General features: G+C 41.8%; 1 protein-coding gene across 1 annotated transcript in view; it reads right to left on the reverse strand.

The window, feature by feature from the left end:
- The window catches only part of LAMA4 (laminin subunit alpha 4), a 117,688-nt gene extending 98,353 nt beyond the window's left edge, over positions 1–19,335 (reverse strand). The window contains exon 1 of the mRNA XM_054977530.1: positions 18,987–19,335. Within this exon, the coding sequence (XP_054833505.1) occupies positions 18,987–19,184 (198 nt within the window). The 5' untranslated portion in view covers positions 19,185–19,335. The remainder of the gene's footprint in view (positions 1–18,986) is intronic.
- Between the last annotated feature and the right edge of the window lie 1,915 nt (positions 19,336–21,250).

Consider the following 21,250-nt stretch of genomic DNA (forward strand, 5'->3'; position numbering starts at 1 on the left):
GCTATGTAATCCCCAGCAGTTTCCACAAAGGAGTGGCATGACCAACCAGTGCACAACATGGACATTTGGATGCTTTTGGACACTCTGGTATAAATGAGCTGTCAAAGCTCCTACATGACATAAATAAGTAAATGACATAAATAAATGCCCAGTCTCGTCTAAGTTGAAGGCACTGGAATAAAGCTGCTTCCCATTTTGTCAGAAAGGTATGATATCTCTTATGTTGGAAAGAAAAGCTTTCTACTCCTTGGAAAATGAGCATATCTGTTTTTTATAGTAATATCACTTTGTTCTTCTACTTGTATGGCAATAGTTGCTAGATACTGTTTGTTTGGTTCTTCAAAACAAAATGAGACGCCAAGCCCATTTCCTTCCCAAAGGCTTTTTTTAAAAAAAAAATCCTCTCCTGTTCTTGTGTGTAAATGTACTTTGAAAGCTTGCTTTGTTACATCCGTATTTATAGTGTGAGATGAACTGTGGTATATGCTTGAGCATGCTGTTAGTTAGTTAGTTAAACAATTACTTCTTGAAGCTGACATGTCTGCCTTATGACAAGACAGTGACAGAATTCCCCTGTGGCAATCCAGTGGTGGTGGTGGTGGGGGTGTCAATGATTTACAGAGTACACAAAGTCTGCAGAGTCATGCAATCCTTTGTTTTAAAATATACTAATAGTTACTGACACTAAAATATACTAATTATATCCATATTCAGAGGACCTATTCTATGAACAATACTGAAGCTAACCATCTAACAATATCTAAAAATACAGCAGTAAATAAATGTTAACTAGGATACAAGAACACAGAGCTCCCAAGTATCAGTCTAGGTAAAGAATATACAGAATAAAGTATGAAAATTAGATTTCATACTTCAATAATATTCATCCATCAAGAAAATTACATTGGTTATCTTCCTGATGGTAAGTGATATGATCTGGATCCTGGATAGATGTGATAACCTTAAAATAGCTGCTGTGCCACTTAAGCCTTAAATCAACATCTTGTTCCTGATAATTTTGTTCTTTATTGAAGTCTCAATAGTCACAGTACAGCCTCTTCACCAAAATATTATTTATTTATGTATTTGTGTTATTTATAGTCCACCATTCTCACTGGTTTCAGAGATAATACCATGTCAATTTAATAGTCACTCAGACTTTTTTTTTGAGGTTCAAAATGTAACAGAAGGTTTATTTACAGAAGGTTAAAATCAAAAGGCAGGTAGGCAGGTGTTTGAACGGAAGAAACAGAAAGGTTTTTGTACAGGAGCTTCACTGGTGTGAGGCACAAAACACTTGGTTTAAGACTAGGTTGCTGGCTTCGTTCAGAGGTTGACACTGCTTCACAGATGTTACACTTTATATACTCAAACACAAACACAGCACGACTTTCCCTCATCTCTAGACTTAAGGGTGCTCCACTGAGACAAACCCTTCCTAGATACTGGGCAGGCGTTATAGTTATGAGTGATAACCTTGTTCCTGGCACTGAAGGGGAGACTCCTCTCTATCCACTTCCTTGGCCCTCTATAATTCCCAGATCTCTTGAGTCTAAGTCTAAGTCTCTCAGACTTGATCATCATACTGTCCTATCCACTAAAGGTAAGTAGAGAGTTAGTTATTTTGTTCACTCTGACCTTCAAATTTCTACAGGGAAATTTGGTCTTAGCCCTGCCCTAACTTGCAAGAGGGATTCTTATACTGAATGCAGTGATTCTCCATTCTTCATCCTATACCACAACTTGCGGTCTAAGTTGCCCAACTGATTTAATCACAATATGAGTTATTGACATGGTTCTTTTCAGTGCTGGGATCATTATTATAAAATGATTCATTAGCACATCATGTCTACATGACATGCCCTGGAACAAGACTTGCACCTGCAAAGTATTTATGGAGAAGGCTCATTTATTTATTTAAAGAATGCATGTCCTGCTTTCAGCTGTAAATGTATATAAAAGGCAGCTTACAATATTCATTAAAAATTGCACTAATACAATAAAAGTAAAAATGGAATAGAAATACATCGCATTATAAAAAGACTGGATTTTAGGTATGTCCCATTGTTTTTGTTTTCATATTATTTCATTTTAATCCCATTCATGTGTATTACAATCACTTCCTTTTTATGTATTTATGTATTTATTTATGTATTTATTTATTTTATAGTGTACAATTCTAACTAAGACTCTAGTTGGATTACACAGCACAAGTGCAAAATTTTTACCAAACTCACTCTCAAGTTGTTGACTGAGATGTATACCTGAGATGCCTCCGAAATGGTTCACTGACCGTCTTTCCAAAATCATGGCACACAGAGAGCCAGTTTGGTGTTGTGGTTAAGAGTGGCAGGACTCTAATCTGGAGAACCAGGCTTGATTCCCCACTTCTCCGCTTGAAGTCAGCTGGGTGACCTTGAGTCAGTCACAACTTCTTGGAGCTCTCTCAGTCTCATCCACCTCACAGGGTGATTGTCATGAGGATAATAACACAATTTGTAAACTGCTCTGAGTGGGCTCTAAGTTGTCCTGAAGGGCAGTATATAAATTGAATGTTATATTATCATTATCATTATCATTATAATTTTTCCTGGTTCTCTGGGCAGCCAAAGACATTTAGCACAGTATGTCACTAGCCTCATGGTTTTATGATTTTGGTCTCACACACCCCACCAACAGATAAATCATCTTATGGCTAGCTAACTTAGGAGATGCATCTATTTTTAAACCAAGGTGGAAAAGTTTTGACCAGCGTTGCCATAAATCCATCAAGTCAAGCATGATATTGGATTATACTGGAGTAACTCTGTTTAGGATTTCACTGAAAACCATCTAATTTGCTATCAAGGCCATGGTGTTCATCATTCTCTGGCATTTTTCTTGCATTTCAGTGACCTGAATTAGTCAGAACTCTGACCTTCCTTTCATAGGAGGAAAAAATCGTTCAGTTCATGGATGATGATGATACCCTAAAAGTGCAAGTGGCAATATTTAAGCCAAGGGAGCTGTGAAGTACTTGCTTCACTTTGTAGTACTCTCTCTTTACTTGTGAGGTGGCTATGGTGCTTCAGTCACCACTGAATTTTTAGATTAAACAGATGTACTGGTAGACCTAATTTGGCAAATTAATCAGAAAGATGTTGATAGAGCTTTAATCCAAAGCTGTTTGTTAGATGTGGCTAAACTTCCACTTCTCTCATAGTTTGGATAGTATCAAAGACCCATGTGTAAAAGTGTGTTCGTAACATCCTTTACAGCACAATCCCTTGTGCTATGCACACTGCCTCACTGCCTCAACATTGTTCTTGACTCTTGAATTATTTCAGGTGTTCACCACCTTAGGACCAAAGTAACATTTCAGATTGCAAAGATAAGACCGGGTTCACAAGTGCTGTTTTGCCAACACAAATGCAAAGGCCCGGTTTATTTGAAGATCAAAGAGGAACATGCAACAATAAGAGCTACTGAACTATTTCCCAGTGTTTTGATCTTTGTCCATTCTTTGTCTTGTATTTCAAGAGCTTTTCTCCTTTTCCTTCACTAAAAAGAAAAACAGATATATGGGTATTGTAAATTCAGGAACAGAGCTCCCTTCCTCTGACAGTTCCTATGGCAAAGGCCGTGTATATGATCTTCCATGATGCTTTGCTTCCTTCCCTTATTTGTCCTTTCACACTTTCTCATGTGCATGAATAAGTCAGTGTCTCCTTGCCTTGTGTGTAGCTGGGTGGGTTTTTGTGTATGTAGATTCTAGTAGAAAAGATAGATCCAGAGGAGTTAGCCATGTGTGTAGTAGCAAAATAGAAAAGAGTCCAGTAGCACCTTTAAGACTAACCAACTTTACTGTAGCATAAGATTTCAAGAATCACAGTTCTCTTTGTCAGATGCATGGAGGGTAAGAAGAAACTGGTCAGATATATAGGTGGAGAGGGGAGGGGGAGGAGATGCAATCAGTAGCTTCTGATAATGGGATCAGTTTGCTTCTGACTTGGAGCAATGCTTCCTCAGGTCCCATTCACTGAAGCCACTCCTGTACTTAAGATTCTTGGATGACATCATCATTTGGACCCATGGGAAGGAAGCCCTTGAGAGATTTCATCAGGACTTCAACAACTTTCACCCTACTATCAACCTGAGCCTGGACCACTCTACACAACAGGTACACTTCCTGGACACCACTGTACAACTACATAATGGACAGATAAATACCACCTTATACTGGAAACCCATCGATCAATACTCATATCTACATGTCTCCAGCTACCACTCTAAACATACCACTTGGTCGATTGTCTACAGCCAAACCTTACGTTACAATCACATCTGTTCCAATGCTCTTGATCGGGACTCCCACTTAAGAGATTTACAACAAGAATTTTGGGGGCTACAGTACCCACCTAATGAAGTGAGGAAACAAATCAACAGGGCCACACTAGTACCCAGAAACAGCCTGCTCCAGGACAAACCTAAAGGAACTAACAACAGAACACCATTGGTTGTCACCTACAGTTCCCAGCTCAAACCCATCCAATGTGTCGTCAGTGACCTACAACCCATCCTGGAAAATGATTCCTCACTCTCACAAGCCCTGGGTGGAAGACCTCTCCTTGCCTACAGACAGCCCCTCCCCCACCCTTAAACGACTTCTCACCTGCAACCATGAATTGGCTAGCAGAGTCACCAACACAGGCTCCAGACCCTGCAACAGACCCAGATGCCAGCTCTGCCCTCATATCTACCCAGGAAATACAATTACAGGACCCAATGGCATCAACTACACTATCTCTGGCTCTTACAGCTGCTCATCCTCCAATGTGATATATGCCCTCATGTGCCAACAATGTCCATCTGCTCTGTACATTGGAAAAACCAGCCAACCTCTGCGCAAAAGAATAAATGGACACAAATCTGACATTAAAAATGGCAACATCCAGAAACCAGTGGGAGAACAATCTATCATGACATTCCATCAAGGACTTAAAGGTCACTGTAGTTCAACAGAAACCTTTCAAAAACAGAATCCAATGGGAAGCTGCTGAATTGGAATTCATATGTAAATTTGACTCAGTCAGGCTTGGATTGAATAGAGACTATGAATGGTTATCTCATTATCAGAAGTAACTGATTTCATTATCAGAAGCAAACTGATCCCATTATCAGAAGCTACTGATTGCATCTACTCCCCCCTCCCCTCTCCACCTATATATCTAACCAGTTTCTTCTTACCCTCCATGCATCTGATGAAGAGAACTGTGATTCTCGAAAGCTTATGCTATAGTAAAGTTGGTTAGTCTTAAAGGTGCTACTGGACTCTTTTCTATTTTAGTAGAAAAGATAGTTACCTTGATAGTTGTTGTTGGTTTTCCAGGCTGTATTGCCGTGGTCTTGGCATTGTAGTTCCTGACGTTTCGCCAGCAGCTGTGGCTGGCATCTTCAGAGGTGTAGCACCAAAAGACAGAGATCTCTCAGTGTCACAGTGACACTGAGTCTCCTTGGTCCTAGTCTGACACTGTAGCCACTACACCATCCATTTTTTCATATCGTTTAGCACAACAAGGCATTATGATAACACTTTTTGCCCAGGCACTATAATGAAAGCATATTCTTATAACCAGACCTAGATAACTAACATTTTTTAAATAAAACTGTCAAAGACCAAACAACAAAAATTCAACACTGAAAGCTTCAGGTCTAGTAGCACCTTAAAGAGCCTGGAAATCTAGTTGGTCTTTAAGGTGCTACTGGACCCAAATCTTGCTCTTCTACTACAGTCCAGCATAGCTGCCCACCTGAAACAATACTGAAAGCTATGCATTAAGAATTGTCCAAAGTCATGCCTATCAACTGCTGATTTTGCTTTTCGTTCTTCTTCAAGATACGCAATTTACACAATCATGTGCTTATTATTTTGGTGGTTACTATGGAAACTTGTTAAAGATTAGTTGTTCTAGTTACATGCTGCAGCTAATTTAATTTATTTTTTCTGCTCTCAGAGGCTACTTTCACAATGACCTTAAGTGCAATGATGCACCTTCAGAAGGGGGGGGGGGATCTCCTGTAAAAGACAGGCACTGAAATTTGACCCACAAAGCAATGACTTATTATAGAACAATGGCAGTGAAGTTACTTGTGTGCTGTTATGGTCTACTAGCAATGGAAAGGCCAAATTATGTGAGGTCAAGCATTAACTCACTCTTTATTTTCTCACAGGTCTATTTCTGACAATTCACATTGTTATTTATTGGTTACCTTTCAGTCCTGCCTGTCCTGAATGTTTTCCTTGTTGATTAAAGGGAACAGAATGCTATTTAGCTTTGCAAACCTCACAATTGCTGCTGACACAGTGAAATGGCTGGTGACTGGCTCATCACAGGGAAGGCCCTAATTTTTCCTATGGGAACTTTTGATTAAATTGGGGTCTATTACCTTGCATGGTCCCTCCCCATTTCTCCCTGAAATAGATACAGCACTGTATTCACTTCTGAAAACAAAAATGTAAACATACCAGTTCTTTGTGCATAAAGGCTGTCCTACAACATGTACACAGATGGTCCTGAAAATGATTATCATTTTAAAATACCAGCATAGTATGAAGGAACCCAAAACAGACATAGTGCAAACTCATTAGAGGGACAATTGTGAAAGAAATAAGAACAAGGCGGCAATGGAGATACAGGAAAGGTGTTTCAAGATGGGTAGCCATGTTAGTCTGTAGCAGCTGAAAAGAGCAGGAGTCCAGCAGCACCTATAAGACTAACAAAATTTGTGGTATAGTATGAGCTTTCGTGAGCCACAGCTCACTTCTTCAGGAAAGGTGTTGTTGAAGGTGAAACTGTAGAGACTTACTTATTTTATTTATTTATGTACTTTGCATTTCTATTCCGCCCTCCCCACGAAGGGCTCATTGCAGAGAATAACAAAGTTATTCTCTTCTATAGGGCAGGGCCAGAGGCAGAAATGACATTGTACAATGTGTGCTATCACATCTGGCTAAAAAGCTGAATGTAATGTAAGCAGAGATACCAGCTCAAGGCTGGCAATTGGTGGGAGACCTACTATGGGAGGGATATATGCCAGCAATGTAATGATGTTGCTGGCAATGCACTGACATTGTTTCTGGGCATGTGGGGAGTGACTTCAGTGCATCAGGACACTGCCCATCACCCCTGCCATCTTCCTCCCACTGGCCAGCTGAGTTGCAGTGGGAAAGGCCTGCTGGCAATGGGGGAGAGAACCTGGTAAGTCTAGACCTAAGCTTGTTGGGCGATGTAGTGACCATCCCTGAAAATTCCATGGTAAGTACCATGGAGTTTTGGAGGCTGGACAGAGCATCTCCTGATGTGATCTGTTCTCTAATCATTTGGTTAATTCAATAGATAGATAGGCTTTAATGGTGATTGTTGGCTAGGATACATTACTTTGAATGGTTTGTGATGGGATACCCAACTTGCTTGGCTGAGGGCAGGAGGCCAATTTGAATGTAGTCTACAATGTCTGAATTTTTTTGAGAAGACTGCAGCTTGCGAAGCTCCTAAAGCATACAGATTGATTTGGGGAGGAACTGATGCTATTCTGAAGACTAGCACTGAGCGCATGTAACTGCTTGTGTGATCCCCCTTGTTGAATCTGTTTATTTGTAAAGAATGCAAAAGGCTGTACTATCTTTTCCCAAGAATCTTGATCCTGTCAAAGGTTGCTCCTGGCATGCCTACCACTTGGGAAAGACTGGAATGCAAAACAGTAGGCAGCCTTTATTGAACAAAAGGCGTAGCTATGGGTTCTTCATGCATCTTTAGTAATGTTTTTATCCTGACTATCAGATGTGTTACAATGACTGCATGCTGTTGAAGCAGAGGGGCTGGGGAGGGGTGCTAGTGTTGCATTTAAAGCAGAATGTCTTAACTGTTACAGTGGCCAAATTCAGTTGCACTTAAATTTGAAACTCTCTTCTATTCCACATGGTTACACCCTCTCCCCACCCGACTGCGGAACAAAATACCATTCAGCAACCGAGCCTGATTTGGAGATGGAGTTGATTCCAGTATAAACATTTCTCAGTGAGGCGATCTTCAGAAAAGTGCACACTCATATTTTCCATATACAGTGGGAAAGACACTTCTTTCCCACTAAGGCAAAAACACTGTTGCAATCGGCAGGCATCTGAGAATATACATCACTTCTGGCAGGGCTCATAATCATAAAACAGGTCATCCATTTCAGTGCTCCCCATCTCCTCCAGGCTACCAGGTTTGGCAGTGCTGGTAATCTCTTACCTCTGATTTTTATACACACTTAGTGCTCTGTTATATAAAAGAAGATGGTAAGCTACATACGTATTGGTTCTTTTATCTCTTCAGATGTTGTTCTAATGAATATGTACTGCAGGCTGGTTTTGCTCATATCCTTTCAGAGAATATACTGAATGCAAAATGACAGTTGGGTGGCTTGTATTTAATTAAACATACTGTTCCCTAGATATCAAGAGACTTTGATGTAAAATAACAGAAACTACATTAAAAGAAGCAGACCCCTACAGTCAATAGTATGCTTATTGTAATTACAGAAGGCTTGTGACTTGGCTGCTTTCAAAGCAATATGTGGAATTTAGGGTCTCCTAGTCATCCTCGTCTCATCTGCTACTGAGAGCCAAGCTACAAGTGATGCCTGATACAGGTTGGACACTTGTCAGCTTCCCTCAGGTTTTGATGGGAAATGTAGGCATCCTGGTCTTGCAGCTTGGCTCTCCATTTAAATTGAAGTTTAGAGAGCAGCAGTCTATGAGAGGGAGAACATGCGGTTGGGAGGGGAGTTCAGGCATCAGGCTCTTGCCGGGCACCCCCCCTTCCCCTCCGCTGGGTGTGTGTGTTTCTGTAAACTTCAATTAAATGGAGAGCCAAGCTGTAAGACCAGGATGCCTACATTTCCCATCAAAACTTGAGGTAAGCTGACAAGTTTCCAACCTGTGTCAGGCATCACTTGTAGCTTGGCTCTGAGGTCTCCAGGACCTTCCAGGTTACCCTTTGCCCAACAATATTCAGTTGCATCTTCCTGTAGTTCCTGGGTTACATTTTCCTTCATCCCCAGCTTCCATGGCCTGGAATACTTTTGTAAGTATTATATTTGTAAGTATCTGGAATTTGTAAGTATCTGGTAGACTTTTGCATAGGAAAGAAAGTTCTTTCCTGTTTACAAAATATTGCCCTAAATTGGCCTTTGTTGAGGATCCACTGACCCTGATGTTGGCATCCCTGGGGCACCATCAGCTGTAGGAGCCACCTGTTCACTTGGGACAGCCACACACCCAAGTTGGGAGTCAGACACTACCACAGGAATGCTTGCCACATCTGGAGACAGGTGGCAAAACCAAGTGAGTGAGAAGGGCTTGCCCATCAGCTGGGTGAAGGGATATTCAGTTTGGAAATCAAATGGAGCAGGAAGCCCTACTTGACTGGGGATCACATAGGGCTGATTGCAAAGGTCATGGGGGTGAGCCTGGAAGTGCCAAGACCCAGTTGAATACAGACAGAATGTGAGGGGCTATTTAAGCACTCTTTGGTGAGGCTGAGAAAGCATTACCTTTCAGGTCCTGGAACCTGAGCACCAAGGAAAAAGAACAACCCTAACTGAGGCCAGAAGGATCACCAGGGCACGGAGCAATAGCAGAGTATGGAAGCCTCTTCGCCTCTGGGAACTGAGGTCTTTGGGAGAAGCTGGGTGAGAAGCATATGGAAGCACCATCCCAGAGGCATAGACCTATCCTGAACAGCCATACTTCTCCTTGTGTTCTTGATTGGTTAGAATCAGTCACATGATTAGTGCATGGCTGTGACTCAAACAGTACAATCATGTGCAGAGATACTCCAGTCTAAGGCCACTGAAATAAGTGGACTTACTGCACTGGAGTAACTCTGTCTAAGATTGCACTTTTTCTTCTTGCTGTCTATTACCTTTGGTATGTATGCAAATATGATTGCCTGTCTAGCACTATGATGACATTATATTCACTACATGATCTCCTGGGCTTCTATGAGGAAGAATGGGTTTGTAAAAATATCTATTTACTAATTATGTTCAAATATGCACCATTTTGGCTCACATCCTGCTTGCCAGTCATGAACAGGGAGTTGTTTGGGTATATCCAGATGAATTTGGATGTTACCTGTTTGCATGATTATGACAGTTTTCACACTAGTAGATTTCTTTATCACTTCTGCTGCTCCTTGCTACATACATGCCACTGCCTCCATTTTTTAAAAGGCCACATAGTAAAAAGACACAAAATTCAGCGTAAGATTTTTTAGTTTCAACTTACAGGAAAATCCACTTGCAAATGTATTGTCAAAGGCTTTCACGGCCCGAGAGCAATGGTTGTTGTGGATTTTCCGGGCTGTATAGCCATGGCCTTGGCATTGTAGTTCCTGACATTTCGCCAGCAGCTGTGACTGGCATCTTCAGAGGTGTAGCACCAAAAGACAGAGATCTCTCAGTGTCACAGTGTGGAAAAGATGTTGACAGGTAATTTATATCTATTCAGGAAGGTGGGGTTGGGCTGAGTCATCCTGTAAGAGTTTCCCAGGGTGTGGAATGCTAATGGAGGGAGGCTTCACTGTATCCTGAGGAGGTTCTTTTGCATATGGATTGGTGCTTGATATGCTAATCTTCTCTGCAGGGCTGTTGTAGGGTATAGAGTATTTAGTTAGCCTGGTGTTTTTCAGGACTGGAAACCATGCTCTATTCATTCTTAAAGTCTCTTCTTAAGCAAAGAAGCTGTGATGCCAGTCACAGCTGCTGGCGAAACGTCAGGAACTACAATGCCAAGACCATGCCTATACAACCCGGAAAATCCACAGCCACCACCACTTGCAAATGATTACTAAAGTGCATTGAAAGTGCATTATTCAATGTGCATGAAAACAGCCTTACTCTGTGTGCCTTCAGTGTCTGCCCATGAACCCAGTTAATCTCACAATCGTGATCACCTCTGGCTGCTCATACAAAAAGCAAGCAATGCAATTGTGTTGATGCTGGTTGTTTCAAGAATGCGTCTGACTGTGCAGGAGCCAAGAGGGGATGAACTGCAAGTGATGCCATGCTTTATACAAGTCAGGTACTTTAATGACTTGTATGCCCAGGACTGTCTCTGCTCTGGTAAAGGAGATGATTTAGTGCTTCAGCTAGGTGAGAGCAGGTGCAGGCTGCAACAACCAAACAGCTATTACGTAGGCACAAAGCTGCTTAGCGAAGTACTGTCCTCAAAACAAACTTTACCAGGGAACGATGAGGCAAACTTGTTTGCAGCCAAAGCCCTTCTCCTCACTGAAAGGGCAGTTTATGAATATGGAATATCATAAGCCCCTTCCTCCTGTGCCATAAACACAAAATACTACCTGGCCAGGCAGAACAGATGCCAACCTCAGCTGGAGTTGGAAAATTACCAGAACATGTGTCAGACTGACTAGCTGCTCCTCCACGCCCTGGAGAAGCACTTAAGTGAAACAAAGAGGTCTTCCAGAAGTTCCTGCTTGATCTCATCAACATCCTTCCATACCTTCCTCACTCATCTTCCCAATCAGGGCAATTCAGGGACCACATAAGCCCTTCCCATCCAGCAGTTGCAGGACATCAAGCATCTTTCTCACCTGTAGTTCCTCCCAGATATGTATAATCAAGCCTTTCCCACTTTATTGTTTCACCTCTGAACAAGTAATTACGCTATTGTACTGCCCCAGGATATATTTTGCTCTATAATCAGGCTGTCCCCAGCCATGCGCCATGTGTGTGTTCTTTGGAGCCATATGCACATGCTCATATGCATGTCTGAGCCTCCTCCTTGCTGCAAAGCACTGGCCACTCATGTTGCTGCCTCGATGGATGTACTCTCCCTCTCTCCTAGACTAGTACATTTTACACTACCCTGAACCTCTCTCTCTCTTCCTTCCTGATTTTCTAGTTAGCCCTGTGTGTGTGTGATTTTCTGTGTTTACTGTTCCTTTAATTCCTATTGAACACCCATCTGGTTCATTCAACGAGTTCTCTAAGGAAACAATCCTGGTACACATTGGTGGAGACATCCTGGTTACCCCCTCTTGCTTCATCTCCTTGAATGCTAATTCCCCCAACTCACAAAGAGACCTCCCATTTAGAGTAACAAACTGATTGCCTTGTGTGTAATTGACTTTGAACAGGACACAGTTGCTTGATAATCATGTTAATGCCAGAGCTTATATGCACAGTATTTACTATAATAAAATAAACACCTCCTATTGGCTGAGATTGTACTGTGAAGAAGAAAGAAGCCTCAAATAAGGGTAAAACTGGCACCCAACCCGCAGCAGAGTGGAGGAAAGTGGCTGAGTAAAAAGTTCTTAGCAGTAGGGGTACTGAGGTAACCTTTTAGTACAGGCTTGTTTTAGCAAGTGCTGGGGAGCAACAATTTTACAAGTGTTGGGAGCCCTATTGGCCATGCATGGCTTGCCATGTTTTGTTTAAAAATGCCTGGGAAACAAAAAGGGAAGTAGTGTTAGCTGCTCTGGCTTCTGGGCAAAGGTGGGAAGAGTTAGGGATGTGATGACACTACAGCCCCCAGGATCCATCACCAGAGATCACTGCCTTTCCTTGCTTCACTGTAGTGTAAAGACATGCCAGAGTGCTCTCATGTTCATTGAGAGTTCTAAATTGGATCACAAATTCTTTGCTTGTCCTCATGTTTTTGCCTGGAAACACTTTCTTCAGATATTAATAAATGACAGTGATCTTTAGGTCATATTGTTTTGTCAGCTAATTTCATTTGCTTCCCATGATTTAATGGGTTTAAGTCTGGCTGCTTGTACATCAGCAGATGATTTCCATTAAAACTTTGATGAGTATCACAAGTTGCATTTGCAAACATCTATGGTATAACTTCCTCTCCACACAAAACAATTTCTCTAAAGAGAAAAATAACATCAACATTATGAAATGCCAGATTTTGAATGTATGTATTAGGATAGGCAAACAACTCAGTGGTTTTGGCTACATACAGTTCTTCGAACCTTTCTCTTTTATGTAACTCCCTAGAATCTAAACCTAGAATCATGAATCACTAGTACCATTATGAGGAAATCATGGAGTTCCCCATATTATTTTCCCTATGTCATGTTTATTCTGAGAAGGAAACAATTGCTGGGGAGAATCAGCAGGATGTTAAGGGTCTTTTAACACTAAATGGTATTTTGGTAAATGTCCCCTTCCTTGGTTGTTTAAAAGTATTTTATGAAACTAAAAGAGAGCCCAGCTGGGGAGAAAGCAAGCAGGGGGCACGGGTGGGTGGGTTGTAGTTTATAATGAACTGTAGTTGATAAGGACCTCTCTCTCCAGCATGCTGATTCTCCCTGATAAATGTCTCCACCCTTGTATATAATAATAATAATAACATTCGATTTATATACCACCCTTCAGGATGACTTAACACCCACTCAAAGCGGTTTACAAAATATGCTATTATTATCCCCATGAGAAAATACCGTGAGGTGGGTGGGGCTGAGCAAGCTAGAAGCTGTGACTGACCCAAGATCATCCAGCTGGCTTCAAGTGGAGGAGTGGGGAATCAAACCCGGTTCTCCAGATTAGAGTCCTGCGCTCTTAACCACTACACCAAACTGGCTCTCATATATTCCATTATCCCAGCGAACATGGAAAAAGTCTATTGAAATAAAGTATAGTGCATTCCTTAGTATTTGGGCTTCCATTAAAAGTAAGAATTGCTTCAAAGGTTCACATAGCATATAGTTCTGGTTGCCAAGTCTTCATGTTTGACCTCAAACGATCAGACTTGCTTCTTCTCCCATGCACCACTGTAGTTAAATTGGTGGTGGTGGATGGAGAGAACATCGGCCATAATAGAAGTTTTTTAAAAACTATTTATGGTAAGAGCATGTGCATAACACACACATGCATAACAATAGCTGTTGGGAGTGGGGTCAGGAGCTTGTCCTAGCTACCTCTTTTGCAGGCTTAGACCCACATCATTTGCTCAGCTCCTTTCCCTTTAAAAATGCTAAGAACTATCACTTTTGGAAAAAGAACAAATATTAAGAATTGATTATTGTTAATAAGTATTCTCCTCTATTTCCTCTACAGTTTCCCCCCCTATCTTAAACAGGCTCATACTTTCAAAAGAATGAAAGTATAACATGTCCTAGCTAACAAAATGATACATTGCTTAGATAATTTCATACAAGTTACCACATTTCCAACATGTTTCTTATGTCCAATGAATTTGTAAGGAAAGTTCTGCATGCATTAGTCTACTATGATTAAATGCCACAATTGCTTGTGTATGTTTCCAGTATGCATTCCTCCACTATATAATGCTACGTTGTCCTAGTGGCAGTCTACCTCAGAACATTCTGTGAACTGATTATGTGGTTCTCATGAAACCACTCTCTATAAAATCTGGCACTGCTGAGCATGACTAATGCTCTGTGTCTGCTTGGGAGAGTAAGAGGCCTAAGTCAATATTTGGAGTATGAAATAAATCAGCAAGAATATAATAGAAAAGTTCACTCTGATTTCTGAGTAAAAAAAAAAATTCTATTAAACGACTTGCTTTATGAACTTCACATATTTCTCTTAGGGGTATTGGTCTCAGTCATCTGGAGATCAGTTGTAATTCTGGAAGATCTCCAGGCTTCACCTAAAGAGTACACAGGTCTGGCAGATGGTACTTGCCTGTCTTCATAGTGCATGCGCACACCAGCATGCATCCCATGTCCCCAGCCTGCCTTCTCCCACTGAGGGCATTTTCCTGGGCCTGCCTTCTCCCACAAATCAGCTGGCAATCTTGGGCACAGGCAGGGGTTACTAGGAAATTGCTTGGCATTGGTGGGCATCTGGCAAGGCTAGGATCTGGCCAACTGGGAAGCTACACCAAGATCAAGAATGTAGCCCATTCTCTGGGGACCAGCTGTTTACCCCCCCTTTCTCTGTGGACCCCCTTTTCTTCTTTGCTGAGTAATTCAGAAGAAAAGTGTGTTTCCTGTGGCCATAGGATTGTGGCCCATGCATAGAAATAGAAACACATGCTCTTCCCACTTGTTGCCAGAACCATGGCATAGCAGATGAAAGGCATGAGATTGGTTACTATACAAGATGTTTTGGAGGCTGCCACATTACACTTCACACACTCATCCCTCTTGCTCTTTTATTGCTGCTTAGCAGTGGCAGTAATGGTTTCTCCTATCCTGTTTGCTGCTTGGTTGAGAGAAAGGACTACATTTTATTTTGGCTGTTTGTAGTACCCAACACGGAACATGGCTAACTGTTCATCAGACATGACCTTGGTTTGCAAATACTTTAACATATCATATTTTAATATCTATCTGTGAAGACATCTTTGAGGCAGCAAAGGGAAAGAACTTTTTAAAACCTGTGCATCAAGAAGGCTCAGCTATTTAGTTGGGAAAAAACCAGGCGCTTCAGGCTCTTTAATTCTCACAGACTTCAACAGGAGAATTAAATATTTCTTTTTAAAATCAACAGAACCTAAACCTTGGTGGTCTTGTTCTCTATGTTTCTACTTTAATGTGAAATCAAGGCATGTCTGCACTATGAGGTTATTATGGCTCTGTATCAGCTTGAAGCTTGATTTAGATTCCAGATAGCCTGTCATGACGAAGATATCTTTGAATTAATGCATTTGCTATTAGAACAGTCCATACGTATGTATGGTTCTAGTTGTACTACTTAAATGAAGACTTACATTTCCTCACCAAATATAACATGTGCATCATAAAAACATGCTTAAGTTTCCCCTTTAGTTTTGGATAGATTGGGTCTATTATTCCGGGTTAGCCACGGTTTCTTCTGATTGCTTTGTGGGGTTTTCTGGTTCACATTGAGTAGTAGAACATTACACTGTAATGGATTTTTGTAAATGAACTAGTTCATTAAAGTGATCGATGTAAAACTGTTCATTTGATCGATATTAGCTGCAAGCCCCCGAGCTATAGAACAGATTAATCTCTTAAATCGAACATTTTTTGTCAACTGGCAACAGTTGGTGATCCTATTTCCCATATCTGATCCCACTAAGTTTATGAAAAAACAATTTTTACCCCCAGACTTCTCTCCCACTACCTCTGCCTCATTGTTACAAATGGTTAAAGTCAACACTATCATAGGCAGGTCATGTTCTGAAAAAATGTAAGCTCCAGGACATGGATGTTGAATTCAACAATCCAGCAAGAAAGCCTAACCATGTTAAGTATGACAGAGTGCTAAAATGTTTGTACAATACCCTGAGCCTGGGCTGCCAGACTTGACTTGGGGTGGGGTAGAAACATGGAGGGCTATCAGCATGACAGTATGATGTTACTTCTGGAAAAATATGTATGTGACATCATGCACTTCTAGAAAATTCAGAAACTTTACAGTAAAACTATACAGTTTTTGGCAATTCCTAGAGAGAAATGACTGATGTCATTTCTTGCTTTTCCCTGGAAGTGATTACAGTCCTCTCGAGAAATCACCTCAAGCTCTATGGTTTTACCATAATGTTTCTGGCAATTCCTAGAGAGGTGTAATGTCATGAATGTGTTTTCTTAGAAGTGATATCATGATGCAATTTTGTCAAAAGAATTTTTTGCTGGCCGCTAGCGTGCAAGCAGGCAAGGCCCACTGAGCTGATGCAGATAGGGTTGCCAGGTCCCCTGGAGCCCAACCCAGGGGTTTGCCCGGTTCCTTTACTCCCTTGGCAGAAGGTTGGAAGCTTGGCACTTACCTGCTCAGGGTTTTTTTTTTTCTGTGTGTGCGCTGTGCTATGACTTCACTTCTGGAAGTGATGTCATTGCGCGGCGGTCAAAGGCCAGCCGGGAGTGCTTCTTCACTCACCAAGGGCTGGATTGGGGCCTGTGGGGCACGATTCTCCCCCAAATGGGCCTGCTGTGGGCGCAGGAGCATGCGGTTCAGGGCACGCAGCTTGGCTCAGTTTGGGGCATGTGATGCAGCTTGGCTTTGGGCGCACGGCTTGGCTCACGCCATGCACCCCAAACTGAGCCAAGCCGTGTCATGCGCCTTGAGCCACGTGCCCCGAGCCAAGCCACACCATATGCCCCGAGCCGAATTGTACCGCATGCCCTGAGCTGAGCCTTGGCATGTGGCTTGGCTTGGCGTGCCCGGTGCAGTGTGGCTCGTGTGCGGTGCGGTTCAGCTCGGCTCAGGGCATGGGGTGCGGGGCACAGCTCAGGGGGTGTGTCTCAGGGGAGCGTGCCCCCTCCACCCAAGTATTGAGCATGGGGGGCAGAAGGGGGGAGCAGGGAATCCCCCGCCCTTGGCAGGGGAATGGTAACCCTAGATGTAGAGGAAAAATTCAGCTTCAAACTAAGGTTCTTCTGTGGTCAGAAACAATTTTAAGATTGATGTAGTGGGCTATGAAAATCAAGGGTGTCATTCTTAAGAGGTTGTTAGGCTAATCTCTTTCATTTGCTAGTTTTATTGCCAAAGCCCACTCTCCTCCTTTTCCATGATCTCCATTTTCTCTGTTTGCCTCTTACACTCCATCACATACACAGGAGATACTACTTTTCTTTCCCTATTAGCCTATTATTTCTTTCCCTATTATTATGTTTTTCTCTGAGTTATAACTTTTGTTTAAAAAGAGTAGTTCATCCCAATAACAACCAAAACTAAACCAACCAATTTGCAGAATTGAAGATGTCAAATATACAACTGTCAAAAGAAAGCCTTTAGTAACTTCCTTGTTTTCAGAAATGCTAAACGTAATCTCATTATTTTCTGCAAAGTTGGAAATATGTTCTGAGTTTCCCTTCAAGTGTTTCCTCAGCAAGCTGTTTTCTATAGGCACTTATTTGGAAGTGAGCTGAACTTTGCAGAAACTACTTCTCAGTAAACATTCATACAGTTATCACCATTGGGCTGCCCACTGCAATTTCATGCAGATTTGAAACAGGAATACAGGTCTAGATCTTGTACTCAATTACGCTCATGAAAGTCCCTCTGAAACTGATATAGTGTGCTTGTAAGCCATGGATATGCTCCAGTAAGTGACACTTCTTTTTAAAAAGCAATACAGCCAGAGGTAGAGCCCTAGATGAGTTGCACTGTTCATATACAGCCCATGGTCATGTGGGATTTCTAATTCACATTTTTAGAGTGTGCAAATTTGTACTTAATAATATCTCTTTGCATATACAGAGTGCGCTCCTTTCCACAGAAGTAAAATAGGAATGCTCCAGTGGTTGTGAGAGTTCTTGAGCTTCCAAGGAACTGCTAGATTAGCTAATGATGCAGGGAGGATATATGCTATGTTTCTAAGGAGAGAAAGGTATGCAGAGAATACAGAAATACCTCCTTCATATACCCATGACTTTCTCTTAGGTGTGTACACGCCCCTTATTATAATATTATATGGGAAAGTGACTTGCCAATAAAGTGACTCCTGACAGATACAGCTAAACGGTAGGGTCTATGGATGGATCATAATTCATCCCCAACTGAACACATCATTACAGTAAAAAGTACTGAGAACCATCTTAAACTTTGCACCTCTGGGGGAAAAAATCCCAAACCAAAAACGTAACGTCCCCTTTCAAAATCTTGTTGGAAATATGAAGGCCTGAAAAATCTCAGTAAAAAAATGACAGGGAGCTCTGAACGAGTGAACTGATAAATGAATCCAGTTGAAACAGTGCTCTTTGGATGGGCCTCTTTTGTTGTTCTTGCAAGAAATCCAAGCAAGCTGACATGATTTTGTAACACTGCTGCCTATTCAAAGCAGGCAGAAAGATATGTATATTTTGGAAAGAATGGAAACATATTTTCTAGTCTTACATGAAATACCTTAAAACCCTCAAAATTCCACATTTACGCTACAGGACATTCAAAAGATTACATTAACTTTAACCATATGGAGACATTAAAAAAACAGAATGGGAGAAAAGAAGCATACACAAAAGGAGAAAGGTCAACAGACAGAAGAGTTACTGTACCTCTACAAAAGGCAGCCAACTTCCAATAGCTACAGTCTCTTGCTGCCCTCTGATAAGCGTGTCTTCTTGGCTACCGACCGCTGAGCTACCTTCAATGTCAAAATGAAAAACGTTCCCCTCTGTTGAGGCAGAACTTAAGGAAAAATATTCCAGGAAGAATATAGGCAAAACCAGGGGCCAGGCCAAGATCAAAGCCATCTCCTCCCCTTACATCCAGCAGTGATCTTGCAGCTTCTTAGTACTTGCTTCTTGTTTTTGCTTCTGCTTTAATCAACCCCCCCCCCCACCAGCTTAGTGGCGCCTCAGTTATTGTAACTTGCAGCTTTCCAGTTTCCAGATGTGGCACTTCTCAAGCAATTTTTAAGCAGATCCTTATTGAAGGAGTGCCTCTGCACTCTCCCTCCCTCTCTTTCCCTCCCGCTCTCTTGCTCTCTTTCTGTGCCTGTAACTCCTCTTTCTCCCTAGAGGCTCCAGCTGAATAGCATACAGATGGGCAGTGCTTAAATGGAGAGTGTCAAAATGCAGATTGTATTCCAGGAAAAGCACCACGAGCTGCACGGCCACCTTATCTTCACTCAGTCAGGATACAGTCTGCCTCTGTATTCAGAGCTCTGGCTTCCTTCAAGGTTTCCTTATCATCACTCCTTTTTCACCTTTCCACTTGAGACCTACCCACTCAAATGTGTCATACTCTTTTGAAAATCAGACTTTCCCACAATTGAAACCAGATTACTCCGAGACAGCTATCATAATGATATTTAGCACCATCAGTCACAGAAAAAGCTGAATAAAACTTTATTAGCCATCTCTGATGCCAGAGAACAGTAGGAAGAAGAGATTCTTCATACTCCAAGAAGTGTCTTTTTTTGAGTAAGAAATCAAGTTCACAAGAATCTCTAGACCCTGCTTTATGGAAATAGGTGCACTTCAACACATTTAATTAGTCTGCCCAGTTTTCTTCCGACCAACTTCTCATCATCATGTCTGTCCATAAAAAAAGAATATCATTCAGCAGCACAGTTTTGGAAAGTGACTTCATTACTCAAACGCATGAACTTTTATTTACAAAGAACATCTTGTTTTCTTGTTCAAGAGATGCTTTGTGAGATCCTTCAAACAAGGCTCTCAGTGTTTAGGAGGCTGCTGAGTATACCAATTGGAGCAGACCCCGTATTTTTCTGAGTAAAGTCTTTTGCAGATGGTGTTGGCATAAGTACAGTAATGTTTCCAAGGCTTCTGAGAACGTTGCCACCTTTTTAAAAATTAAGAATCCCAGTAACCACCGGGATCTTTTTGTTACCGCTTCTTTCCCACAAAATTCCTTCCATCACAACTGACTAGTACTGTGTGTGGACTGCCCTCTCACCATTCCGTGGAATGGTATTTTATGACAGTCATACGCATAGCATCCCTACCTTTACCCTACCGGGCTTACAGTGTAGACCAACAATTGCAGCTGACCCTGCCCAACATATTGGGTCATCTTTTTGGCTCCTTGGAGCAGGGCCCAGAAGGACAATCAGGCAGAGATTTTCCAAATTAAACTGAAAACCAAGGGTCATATTACTCTAGTTGCAGAGAAGTCAGCCGTGTTAGTCTGTGGTAGCAAAATCAAAAAGAGTCCAGTAGCACCTTTAAGACTAACCAATTTTATTTTAGCATAAGCTTTCGAGAATCAAGTTCTCTTCGTCAGATGCCTGCTCTGCCTGCAAAACTGTGCCTCGAAAACCAAAACAGTACCTTATTGATGGTAGCCAAGTCACTCACAAGATGGTAGCCAGATGTGGACACTAACACTTCTTCCTAAACAACTATACAACTTGTGACCTTTTGTTTTCAAGTTCCAATGTAGCAGAAAGTATTTTTGGTGCAGCACCAACTTTAATAGTCACCCTATGTACGTCCATGATTCCAGTACTGATAGTTGTTGGGGAGAAAGAAGTTCAGTCCACATGCCCTCTCACCCTCTTGTACTTGCCATCACCAAATAGTGACCAAGTATGTGCAGGCGGGATCTGGTCACTGCTGTTGAAGTGTGTAGGAATTAGGGAGACCCAGAATAACACTCAGCTCAGCCATCCAGTTCAGTGTGCAATCTTGGGCCAGAAAGTATTTCTCAGCCTAAACTACCTTATAGGGTTGTTGTAAGGATAATATAAGAAACAGCCATATACATTGCCTTCATGTTCTTGATGGAGGGGAAGGATACATGAGATGGATAAAATGGTTTGTGCCTAACCATTAAAGGCCTTGGTGTAGGTTTA

This window comes from Eublepharis macularius, chromosome 1 (genome assembly GCF_028583425.1).
Source record: "Eublepharis macularius isolate TG4126 chromosome 1, MPM_Emac_v1.0, whole genome shotgun sequence".
Classification (NCBI taxonomy): Eukaryota; Metazoa; Chordata; class Lepidosauria; order Squamata; family Eublepharidae; genus Eublepharis; species Eublepharis macularius.